The sequence below is a fragment of the Cucurbita moschata genome, unplaced genomic scaffold, assembly GCF_002738365.1.
Source record: "Cucurbita moschata cultivar Rifu unplaced genomic scaffold, Cmos_1.0 Cmo_Scf00009, whole genome shotgun sequence".
NCBI lineage: Eukaryota > Viridiplantae > Streptophyta > Magnoliopsida > Cucurbitales > Cucurbitaceae > Cucurbita > Cucurbita moschata.
Window position 1 is genome coordinate 5392215 of NW_019268525.1, and position 12670 is coordinate 5404884.

At 34.7% G+C, this 12670-nt stretch overlaps 2 protein-coding genes across 5 annotated transcripts in view; both read right to left on the reverse strand.

Annotated features, from left to right (window-relative positions):
* The window catches only part of LOC111446985 (ATP-dependent DNA helicase homolog RECG, chloroplastic), a 15998-nt gene extending 7064 nt beyond the window's left edge, over positions 1-8934 (reverse strand). Inside the window, exons 1-9 of one of the 4 annotated variants that reach the window (XM_023085935.1) lie at positions 8742-8934; positions 8254-8325; positions 7164-7243; positions 6942-7071; positions 5602-6150; positions 5372-5484; positions 3139-3370; positions 2090-2253; positions 1126-1207 (exon numbers count right to left, since the gene is read on the reverse strand). In XM_023085935.1, coding sequence (XP_022941703.1) covers positions 1126-1207; positions 2090-2253; positions 3139-3370; positions 5372-5484; positions 5602-6150; positions 6942-7071; positions 7164-7243; positions 8254-8292 — 1389 coding nt within the window. In that variant the 5' untranslated portion in view covers positions 8293-8325; positions 8742-8934. Of the gene's footprint in view, positions 1-1125; positions 1208-2089; positions 2254-3138; positions 3371-5371; positions 5485-5601; positions 6151-6941; positions 7072-7163; positions 7244-8253; positions 8377-8741 lie in introns of those variants that run through there. The other 3 variants (XM_023085934.1, XM_023085936.1, XM_023085937.1) reach the window with 3 other exon arrangements.
* A 476-nt stretch (positions 8935-9410) lies between these two features.
* Positions 9411-12670, reverse strand: part of LOC111447834 (annexin D5-like) — a 3976-nt gene continuing 716 nt past the window's right edge. The window contains exons 2-6 of the mRNA XM_023087188.1: positions 12270-12415; positions 11257-11475; positions 10176-10391; positions 10009-10098; positions 9411-9862 (exon numbers count right to left, since the gene is read on the reverse strand). Coding sequence (XP_022942956.1) covers positions 9659-9862; positions 10009-10098; positions 10176-10391; positions 11257-11475; positions 12270-12415 — 875 coding nt within the window. The 3' untranslated portion in view covers positions 9411-9658. The remainder of the gene's footprint in view (positions 9863-10008; positions 10099-10175; positions 10392-11256; positions 11476-12269; positions 12416-12670) is intronic.

The window sequence follows — 12670 nt, forward strand, 5'->3', positions numbered from 1 at the left end:
TTTTTTTTTTTTTTTTTTTTTTTTGTATCTTTTCATCTATTAATAAAGTTGTCTCTTGTTTTTGAAAAAATAGCATGAAAGCAAACCCCAGTAGCCTTTTTTTTATTGCATAAGTAACTGATTTACTACTAAGTAGTCAATCATGATTTACATCTATCAATACTAAGTAAATAACTGATTTACTAAGATACAATCTATCTGTGATTTATATCTATCAACAATGTTTACTGATAGATATAAATCATCAACAATTTTTACTGATAGATGTAAATCATCTGAGATTTATATCTATTATTGACAAATGTGTGGCGTTGAGATATTTTAATGGGCCTTTTTAACTTTTCACATGTTTTTGACTTACCACATTTTTTAACAAGGCTGGGCTTATAATTCTACCATATTTGCAAATTGTTTTAGCTCGTGTTATACTTGCTATTAGTTTGAGGCAGATTGATATAAGTGCAATGGCCTTACTTTTTAATCTTAGACCCAACGCCAAACTGGAAAAAAGAAATAATAAGTTATCAAATAATTAATTTGGAAATACACTTTTTGAGGTAAAGCAAAGAAATATTCAATTTTTTTAAAAGTTAAGCAAACAAATATTAACTGATAAGTGTATTATTCGAACTCAACCAGTGTGGGAGAGGGGTTTCAAACCTCTAATCTATTGGTTGAAGATATCATTCTTTTAACCACTTGAGAAATGCTTGGGTTAGCAATACTATATAGATTATTGTGTATTAATGTAATAACTTGGTTAAAAGAACCCATTAACAACAACCCATCAAAAGATCTTTTTTTCTTTTTTTGGATAAGCAACCTTTTCATTTTATTAAAAAAAAACAAAACTTTTCATTCTCAAAAAAATACAATAGATCCAAGGGAAAAATAAAAAAAGAAAGCAAGAAAAACAATGCAAAGATCGGATTATATGAGAAAAAGAAAAGCATTCCAATCAAGACACAAATCCGAAATCGAGAAGCAGCAAATTTCTTCTTTTTAATCAAATTGTAATGCTAGTTTATGGCTTCGTATACATCTATGACTTTGTAGATGAAATATTGAATATTTTCTCTCAAACGTCCCCCATTTTCCACAAACTAAATTAAAAAAGACACTTACATCATGAAGACGCAATAGCCCAAAGCTCTGAGTGATATCTTCTGGAATGGGATCTATGTTGACAGGCAATGCTTCTATGCCTCTGCATGAAATACGAAAATAAATTTGGGTACGGAAAAAGAAGTTAAAATCAATTAATCAGTAGAAAATCTTCAAAACCATTAAATAGGCTTAAAAAATAGACTTCCTTATGAAATAAGACCAACCAAACTATCCAACTCAAATATTCTAAAAAGTTTCTAACACCTTTGATCCCTGAAAGATAAAAAATATGGAAAGTACACACCCCAGTCCAACTGCGGTCAGTGTCACCTTTAACCTTATCCAAATTAGTGAATCCACAATAGGAAAGGTAAGGAATTTTAAACTAATAACCTATTAAGAAAGTACGCAGAAGGGGATTTTGTTGGAAAACAGGCAGTTTCATGGGCTATCTGCCACGCAAAATGCTTATAAATAGGGATCCTTCTCAATGATGTTGTTTAGGGATTTAACCGTCTGGTCTAAAGCCATCTAAGAATCTCCTTTATCACTACCTGTGAGAAATATGAAATAGAGCAGCCCATTATGAAATTTCATCCTCTTTGTAGGTTTCTCATAAAATCCAGCTCCCAATTTAGAGTAGTTGGGTTTCAGATGGTTGTATTTGATCAATTTACCCACTTGTATAGCTTGGGAAAAGCAACATCAACGGTCCCTCTTCATTCCAGACTAGAAGAGATTCTTTACCATTGCCAATGTTTATTTTTTATTCTATTTTTCTCGGGGTTAGTATTCGTGAGCGTTAGTCTCTTTTCATTAATGGAAATTTTCAAAAAGCATAATAATAGAAGATATAGAGATATAATGGGTTCAAGCGAAGCTAAATTGTCTAGGAAGGGCTACTTTAAAGAAAACAGAGAATATAATTAACAACACTGGAAAAGATAACAGGGAAAAAAATGGAAAACAACGCAGTACAAACCTGGCAATAATATCTCTAAGAAACGTTGGAGTTAAACCCTTTTTTGAAGGGTATATAGGATATGGCCTCTCTTTAGCGTAAAATGGCACATCCTTTTCGTCTTGAAGAACATCAATGTTATATTCCCTCATCTCATAGTGATCTTCAGATTGCATAGTCCTTACCTAAGTGGAAAACAAAATGTCAAGTCATCATAAGAAGAGCTAAATAAAGTAAAAAATCAAAAAGTTCATAGAGTGCAACATGGTGCAGTAACTACCATTATCCATCAGAAAAGGCAGTAGTTTCAACTTCTATATTTTTGGACCTTCCTAATTTTACAATAGTGGTAACTGGTATCTTGTCTAGCACAAAGGATAGTACTAAATTATAAACTAAGAAGCGTGGACACGAACATTAGATACAGACAACAAGTCAAATTCTTAAAAAGTAGACATGAGCACATTGGGAACAAACTTTTCATATTTTGATGAGAAGACACAAAAAAAATTATTCAGGGAAACAAGGGAGAAAAATACAAAAATGTTATGTCCAGACGTATCCATGTCCGACACAGGCTCTTTAAATATTGTTCAGGGTTGCTAGCTCCTAAACAAAATCACATGCTGAAAAATCATGCCTTGTTCTATGTTTAAAGAAGCAAACTCCAAACCATCCACAAAAAGAATGCTGCCACAGAAAGAGGTAAAAATCACCTTCTATATGCGTTTTACTCTGCTGGAAAATTTATTGATTATTTACTATTGTTGGTCAATTTTTTTTTTCTAAGAAACCACGCTTTCATTCAGAAAAATGAAAGAATGTACATTGTTGGTTACTTCAAAAATTGTCAATTGAGAGTTACAATATTAAGGAGGCAAAAGGTTTTAAGTGGAAAATAAATATAATGAGGTGGCAAAATATTCAATGATTAGAAAGAGCCATTAAAATCTGAAAAAGCTACGCTCCCAATTATTTTAGGATAGATCATCATGCAATGCAACGGTACATACTTAAACCATAATGAAAATCAAACAAGAGAATCTATATTAGCGATTCTAGAGATTTACCTTACCACTTACACAAACAATCTCTCCCTCTTTGTGATTTGCTCCAAGACTTCTTAGAAAAGGCTGGAAAGTAAACCGAGTACCACGAAAGAATTTCTTCAAGTGCAAATAAACTATCTTCTTTCCACCAGTATTATTATCAGCCAGACAACCAGAATTTGATTCTCTTTCTGCAATTTCACAGCCCACAACCACCTCAAGAAATGAAAAGGAGTAACTAGCTCTGATTCCCCTGCAAGAAATATATATTTCATGGATCCACCTTAAATCTTTGAATCCTTTGGGCAGTCAGGACTCTAAATAATTTGGGATTTTAGTGGTACTAGGTAAAATTAAAACACAAATCTAAACATAAATAAAATTAAACAAAGGTATTCTGATTTAAATGAAATGTCACCTACTTGGAAATGAAATGATACTAACTTTTCCTGTCATCTATTACAAAAATATGATATTCAAAATTAAAAATAAGTTGCAAGACATATATGGAATTAATTGAAACTTGTTGGCCACCTTCCCCACCCTGATCAATGGATAAGCACGGGCTTTTAACCTGGAAGGGCGAGGTTAGTTGCATATGAAGAATTTTGGATTAGACTTAGATTTTGAAATTTAATGACGAGGAACGATCTTTGCACAACCACCCTTTGTACCAAAGGGCAAAGGGCAGACGAAAACAGATAAAACAGGCCAAGAACTTCTAAAGAGAAAGGGAACTAAAAACCTTGACTCTCTAGGGCTCTTAGACAAGGATACTCTCTCTCCCTTTCTATTTGTCCAAATAACTCATACTTTGAATAGACCCTAGTTCAAGAGAGGGCTCGATATGTTATCATCGTTATAAAAATGAGACTTCCTTGTTTTTTAACAGAAAACTAGATGAAAAGATATAAAATGTTCAAGGAAACAACCTACCAATGGGTGAAAACAAAAAACATAAAAACCAACAAAAAAGGCCAATAAAAAACCAGCAGGAAAGACTAAGACCTTAAAGAACATGAAGAAACAAAAAGATTAACCAAATCGAAAGAAGCGTGTATCAAATTTTAAAAGAATTTATCCTTAAATAGATTGAAAACAAATTAAATTTTTTTTTTACTATCAGTAAGTGTTTGAGTCACCTTGCGTGCAACTCAATTATTTTCATGAGACAATTACTAAAGCCTACATCCTTTGATTACCAAGAACACTCGTAAGATACTAATATCTAGGATTGGTGACCAGTTAAACTCATCCCCTTTGAGACATTTAATATTTGCATGGTCCTTGTGAACCACTCAGTCAACTCATGGTGGTTAAATCAACATCATTTGAGACGACAAAGCCCCACATTCAAATGATCAACCTTCCACTTTTTAGGATTTGGTAAATGTTCAAGGGAGACAGCCTAACGAAAATTAGAAAAACTTATGCATTTCCCATTTTCCAGCAATCATGTTCAACAAAATTTCTTCAGAAAAAGTAACCCTAAATTTTGCTCATACCAGAATTTAGAAATGGGAATATTACATGGACTGGACAAGAAATAATGTAAAATTCTCCTCCCAAAGGTTATTCCTCGACCAAGCACCTTAGAAAGAATGTGGTCAGCTATCCAGCTATCCCAAACTGGAACTCATACTCCTGCTAGACCTAAGACAACATGTGGAAACAAAACTCCCAAGGACATCTGGCACTGACAGCATCTCTAGGAAAGCCATCCATCCCACAGAGAATGTGAAGTAATTGATCGCTGTCCTCTACAAAGTGCCTAGTTTGGCTGTTTTACAGCAAGAGCAAAATTTCTGTTTCTGAAATTACCGAAACAAAGACCACCTTCATCTATTAGCAAAAAGACCTTCCAGTTAACTAGAACCTGCCCACGTCTTTCCAAGAGACATTTCTAATTTTCTTCAAGTAGCTGGCCAACTTTGAAGTATTCTAAAGAGGGGTAGGTGATATGTTGGAATACTAGAGAACATTAACGCCTCTATTGACAGCAGAACATTATTCAATTATGAAGCTAATTTATTAAGGAAATTTTCCCTCCAAAGGCACTCCTATAAAATCAGAGGCCATAAACCTTGAATTGATGCAACTACTCATTTGATGAATCAATAGCTTAAAAACTGGATGATGCCAAAGAAAAATCAGAAAAGCATATCAGTTTACATCGAATCAAGAAATTAAATGCATTTTTTTAACAAAAAAGGTGAAAATAAAAAAAGAGAGGGAGGGAGAAAGAGAATGACACCTTGATGACAAGACTTTCCCTATAAAGATCAAGTATTGTCCATCATAAATATTAACCTGTGGATTTCGTAAGTCGGCATAGGTCCGAGGAAAATGATGTAGTAATTTCCCTAACTAGAAAACAGAAGGAACAAAATTAGTCCAACGCAACTTACATAATTATATATAGATATTTGAGGCTTTATCTGTTCTTCAAATAAGAACAAAAAATAGAAACAAAAAAAAACCCACCGTGTGGAAGCCGCTCTCATCAAGCTGGCGCTGATGCCTCTTACTTAATCCAGGTATGGAACCAACAGACTGGTCAAGAAATGATCTGCCAGATACTGCATTATTTTGTAATTTTAACTCCTTTCTTGAAGTATCTTCTTCGACAGCTGGATTACTAGATATTGTTCCAGTCTCAATATTCTTAGGCAGAAGAGATGAACCAGCACTATAAGTATATTCTTCACTTACTGAAGAATTACCTACATCTGGAAGGACAGAGTACAGAGAAGACAGAGTTCCATCCAGACTATCTTGTACCCACTCTTCACAAGTTGAATTCAGAAGAAAGTTCTCACCCGTTTTAGCTGATAAAAAACTCGCAATGTCTGAATAACATGCAGAGCCATCAAATAATTCGACTGGAGGAGAACTTCCCAAAATGATGGATGGAAATTTTTTACATGCTACAGAAACATTACAATCATCGTCTGGATCTGATGGAATTGAATTAGATCGATTGTTGTATTGTCCATTCTCAATACAATCATCATGAGCCATCACAACTGATATCTATAAACAAATCAAATTTAAATATATCAAAGAACAGTTAGATATCAACTCACGATTATTCATGAAGCAAAGTTGAAGAACCAAAAAACCAAAAATTGCATAATATTTAGTGCTGTAGAAGTACAGTGGTCCCCGCGAAGCTGGAAGCTGAATGGATGTGGATATCTCAATTTGAAAAAAAAAATTATAAAAAGAAAGAAACAAAAGAAGGGTTGATGCACTCTCAAACACCTAACTTGGATGCTGCAAGTCACAATCCAAAGCCAATTAGAGAGAAAGTGCTTAGTGACAAATATTTCAATGTTTATTATACAAACTATTGTTCGCTTCCGCTTTTTGGTTTTATTTTTTCCAAACACGAACCCGACTGAATATAATTGTTTTTTCATACACTAAAACTCGGACTACCAACCAAACCAATTCCAACCCAAACCGACAATCGGTTTCAGTTGTTTAAACAATCTTTTTGGTTTTTGGGTTTTTTCTTGCACCCCTAATTACCACCACTATTAAAGCATAAAGGAGAGGCATTACATTAGAGAGAATAGTCAATGTAGGTGAGGTTGCGAGAAAAGAGTGTGAAGATAGTTTGGAGTTGCGAAATTTTAGGTTTGTATCCAATACTAAGATGAATTTCATCACTACTAGTAACCTAGATGATGAGGGTTATAATGTTCATACCAACCAGCAAGTTTGATGAAGTAACAATGAGTTCTAAAACTGCCAACTGGAAATATAACAAAAGAACGATTTCATCTTGTAACATTCAAAATATTACATCAATTGCTTACCTTATCTAGCAACTTTCCTCGATTCGAGATGCTTGTGGTGCCATATTTACCCACTTCAAACAAATTACCTGCAAACGTGTGCTTTGTTCTTGAGCACAATTTTGGTAGCATGGAGAGAACATAATGGAACCTGAGACAGAAGAGGTGATGCGCTAATCAAATAGTCTGCATTTGGTATTTCACCATAACTTCAAGCAGTTGATAATGAGATATCAATAATACCTCATGCTTTCACCCACAGCATTCCGATATCTTTTCTCAACATGCAATGCTACACTTCTCATTTGATGCCCACTGAAGCACTAAAAAAGGAAACCCCATTCATTTATACACCCCTAGGCACCATGTCCAAATTAATTCTAACAATAGATAAATAGGGAAAGGGAAATGAAGTAGAATTTCACATCAATTCAAGAATCCTTTGATAAACAAATAATTACTTTAAAATGAAGTCCATATAGGGAATTCCAGTAAACTATGGACAGAATAATAAATAAACTTCTAGTGACCAAACATAAGAAGCCAGCTGCGGTAGCATGAAGGAGAAGAATGAAAGAAAAAACTCCTTATACTCTGGCTTTCTTTCTTTTTCTTCTTCTTCTTTTTTCCCTTTTTTTTTGTGGGGGGGGGGGGGATAGGAAACAATGCCGTTGATTGAATCAAATGATACAAAAGGGGAGAAACCCATCCAAGATAATTACAAAAAGATTCTCCAGCTAGATATAGAGAATTTAACCTTAGATACAAGAGAAGGGGCTCTTTAAAACCAAAATAGAGCCAAAAATAGAATAGCATCTGGCATGGGTCCTATATTTTTTTTTTCCCTTTTCTAGGAAGATTCTAACATTTCGCTCATTCCAAAGAAGCCAAATATGAACCCCGTTGATTTGCATGCAAAGAACTTTCTGGTCACCCTTGAAAGGATGATCCTTGAGCACTAAATTCAGCCATTCAAAGAGATGTTAATATTCTTGAAGAAACATGTCATCGTGAAGGAAGGTAAACAGAAGAGAGATGGTGATGAGGCATCTCCCTAGCCAAAGGAGTAATATAAGCTCTCAAATTGGTCAAGATTCAAAAAAGGGGATATAACTAAAGGATTCTAATACAGTGCGTTGCATATACAGTTAATTAGACCATTTAACCATGCCAATCTCATGTACAATGTCCAGGAAAAAAAATCATCCTGAATTTCCCAATAAACCCAATTTAAAGAATCACCTATCCACTTTCACTAAAACATAGTAGCTTTTTCCGTCACCTTTCAAATAATTAGTGCACAGTTCCAATATAAACATACAGACAGTCATACCAGGCCACACGAATGAACGATTGAGATGATCAATGTCATGCCCAACAAGAGTACAGGGAACGCTATGCATGCCTGAATACGGAAAACATCAGACCGACAGGGAAAGCTTACTAAAAAAAAAAACTGCAAAAGAACAGAAAGATTAACATCAAGCCAAGAAACTTCAAAACTGATCAAAGCTTAATGCAGTAGGAACCGGAAACGCGTAAAATAGTTACTAGTGTTTCATTGAATTAACATCCACCCAACTACTAACCTCAGCTAGTAGCATAATATAGTTCTTTCTTCCAAAATAAACAAAAAAGTGGACTATCCACCCGTAAATTGAGAATCAAAATAGCCATAACAAACAAAATAGTTCGCAAAATTAGAAGGATGACAACTCTTTTAGCATTTGTTTGTACTCAACATTGCACTTCATTCATTAGTAACTGAACCGCCATTGCAGAACGAGTACTGAAACTTGCCTGTGAGATGAAAATTCTAACCTTAACAAAGAACCGTGAGCTCTAATTCATGAACATCCGACGTTCGAAGGTGACGATTGCAGTCTAACAGCAGCTAATAGAGTGGGGAATGAGCGCGCTCAAATGCTTCTTTGTTTGCTTTATCGAGCAATCAACACATCAAGTTGATATTTTGCAGAGCTGAACCACACAGGCATAGCGCTTGTGACAAGGTTCGCAAAATGCTCGGACAATTTAGATTGGATTGATGCCCCCAGGCCAATTAGGTCACTAATTTTTATTGCCCTTCAAAAAAATAATAATAATAAATATCGTTTTTGTTAAATCAATAAAATTAGACCTACCATTTTCAAATATATATACACATTATTGGAATGCTAAAAGTATTTTTAAAATCAGTCAAAAAAATAATAATAATAATGGTATTTTTTAAATAAAATATTAACAATTTCTATAAAATATTAACTTAGAAAAAAATGTTCTGTTTCAAATTTGAATTTCGTAAAATTACTTAAAATTGAAAAAGCTATAATTAGAATAAGGATCCCATACTTAAGAGAATAATCATATATTTATAATCAAATAATACTATCTTCATTGGGATGAGGTTTTTGGGAAAGTTCAAAGTAAAGCTACGAAAGCCTATGTTCAAAATGGACAAATATCATACTATCGCGGAGAGTCGTGTCGTGTTCATCTAACACACCAAATACATTCATTTCAAAATAAAACTTGGAAACAATCAATGTACGATGAAGAGCTATACAAACTTGAACGTCATACAGTGGATGTCCATAGCATAAACTTACACAAATCACATACAATAATTACAGAAAAGAAAAAGAAAAAATCACAAGCTTTCATGAACTCAAACATGAAGAAGTTTAAGAACTTTTAGAATCCTACATCCACTTGATCCACAGTGCAGTTGTTGTAGTCTAATGATCCGGACCCAACAAGGCGAGAAGAAAGTCCCTGTAGCTGCCTGATGTCTCAGAATGAACTGCTTTGTTTAGGGTTTTCTTATACTTCTTGTGGTACTCTGCCTTTATGTACTGCATATCTATCTCAGCTCTGGACACAATTATCCTTATCAGAGTGGAGTCATCCGTTCCCATTCCCTTCATCGCCTTCCTCAAAGCCTGGAATTCAACATATTTTTAGCAACATTCATGAATGTATCAATATGAGATCCCACGTCGGTAGAGAAGGAGAACGAAACATTCATTAAAAGGGCGTAGAAACCTCTCTCCCTAGCAGAGCAACATTCAAAGAGTTGGGACAATACCTTTGCAAAGTAAAACCCAGGATTCTCAGCACACAGCAAAATTGTTACAAGGCCATGCTCAAAATGGCCAGATGTTTCTTTTTTTATAGCCTGCAGAATGAATTTGTTCTTGTGTTAACCTTGAACCTTGATGTATTCTAAAAGAAAGATAAAGCTCGATCAAACACCTCTTTCAAAGATTGTCCGTATGTATGTTTATAAGCATGACTAACAGCAGAGAGATGTGCTCTGCTTCTTTCACTGAAAATCTTTATGAACTTATCTTCATCAGTTCCCAATCTCTTCTCTCCAGCTTTATACAGAGATTTGGCGTCTTTTTGTACCAGAGCTCCGTCTACTTCTGGGCCTTCATAGCGTGGTTTACTAACGTAAGCCAAAAGCAGCTGAAAAGATATAATATTCTTTTATCAGATTGGCTTATCATTGCAGAAGTAGTTAGTGACTGATAAAAGATGAGTCGAATATGGATTAAAGAAGAAAATAAAAGCCATTAGTCTCAGCTTCAACTTTAAGATATGAGTTCAATACAATTAGGCACCAGCTATCATCCCTTTTGTCTAACGTTTTCATACAAAGAGCTATAAAATAGGAGTGTCAAGTTAGTAAGCCCACCACTAGTAGATATTGTCCGTTTTGGCTTGTTACGTATTGCTGTCAGTCTCACGATTTTAAAATGTGTCTACTAGGGAGAGGTTTCCACACCCTTGTAAGGAACGTTTCATTCCTCTCTCCAACCAATGTGGGACCTCATAATTCACCCCCCTTGGGACCCAATGTTCTCGCTGGCACACTGCCCGAAACCTAGCTCTGATACCATTTGTAATAGTTCAAGTCCACCGCTAACAGATATTGTTCAATTTGGCCCGTTAAGTATCGTTGTTAGTCTCAAGGGGGTGGATTGTGAGGTCCCATATCGGTTGGAGAGAGGAACGAAGCATTCCTTATAAGGCTGTGGAAACCTCTCCCTAGTAGACACGTTTTAAAACCGTGAGGCTGACATCTATACATAACAAACTAAAGCAGACAATATCTACTAGCGGTGAGCTTGAACTCTTACACACAGCTCGAAGTTGGAACTGATAGGATTTTAACATCCTAAGTAGGTGGCTACATGGGGATTGAACCCATTATCCTAAAGTCTTTTTATACTTCAGTACTCATTTCATATACAACTGATAAGGCAGGCTTAAAGCCAAGAAACAGAACAATATCATCACAAACTGATAAACAAGAAAGAAAGAGTAGGACCTTTAGGTGATCACCAGTAGCACTATTTTGAATATCACGTTCAAGGGGAGAATGAAACATGGCCGAGTAAACTTGTTTAAAATGCTGAATCTGCGATGGTGTACGAGAACAAATGACTTCAGTGGCAGCTCTAAGAGTAACAGTTTGTCCATATATAGCCTCCTTCACTATGACAGCATCTCTTGTTGCTGGATCATACATCCATAGTAAAATTGCATCCTGCAACAACACAAAACACAAAAGGATAAGATCAGGAAGATTCACAAGTGACAAGCAAGAGAGAAACTCGTTCTTTTGTTTGTTCATATTCTTTTTTATTTCATTCAATCACAACTCCAGACACAAAAAAAGTGTCCATTTAACCCGTCTCCATTGGGTAAACCGCCCCCAACCCAACCCAAATCCCCGTCCTGTCCGCCCCACTCTTTATATATATAAATAAATAATATATTTATATATATTTTTTTTTAATCACTTTATTTAGTAATTAATTAATTATATATATTAGAAAATTATATGGTAATATTGAAATTTAAGTGTGGAGAAATTAGGTTGAATATTAATTAAAATGTTTTAATTTATTAATAAAAATTATTCAATAAAAATTTTGTGGAAACATATTTTTTTAAAAAAATATATTAAATATGCCAAAAAAAAAATTGTTGCCTCCATCAAAATTCAGTCAAAATAAATGAAAAATTTGGTGGGAACAAGGATTGAAATAAGAGATGGAAATATGGACAATAAGCCTACTCTGATTCTGCCCTCGCCCTTGGACATCTCTAGCCCGACACTACTAAAAGAATTTTGATGTGTAACAAAAATTGTGGTAAAATTATGCTAAAAGAAATCAAAATGATCAAAAAAAAAACAAAAAAAAAAAGCACAAGAATGAAAGTGAACCTTTTGAAGGCACAACACTAAAAGTTAAACTAAAAATTGAGTGAGAGAGAAATAAGTAATAAGAAACACAAATGGGACTATAAATCCGTAGTGAAAACCAAGAGATTCACCTCAACTTTGCCACTAAGCTCAGATTTCAAGCGTTTGGTGAGTTCCTCAGAGTAAATGGCTCTGTATTCCTGCTGAATCAGAGCACGCTGTGCTGCATCTCGATGTGCAAGAACATTGATAACTGCCGCAGTATCACAGCCAAACCCTACAAAATCAATACCAAAATTCTCAGTCACCACACTCCATTTCAATCTCCTTCCGCCTCCACCTTCACCATTTAGGGCACCTGAACTCAGTCAATTTCAATCTAACTCAATCCATTCAGAAATTAATCACCATACAGATTCTCCCTCACTTTTCCCTGTCCGATCAAGACTTTTCAAGAAATGTAGAATCCGATCCCAAATCCGCAAAAAAAAAAAAAAAAAAAAAAAAAAAAAAAAAAAAAAAAAAAAAAAAA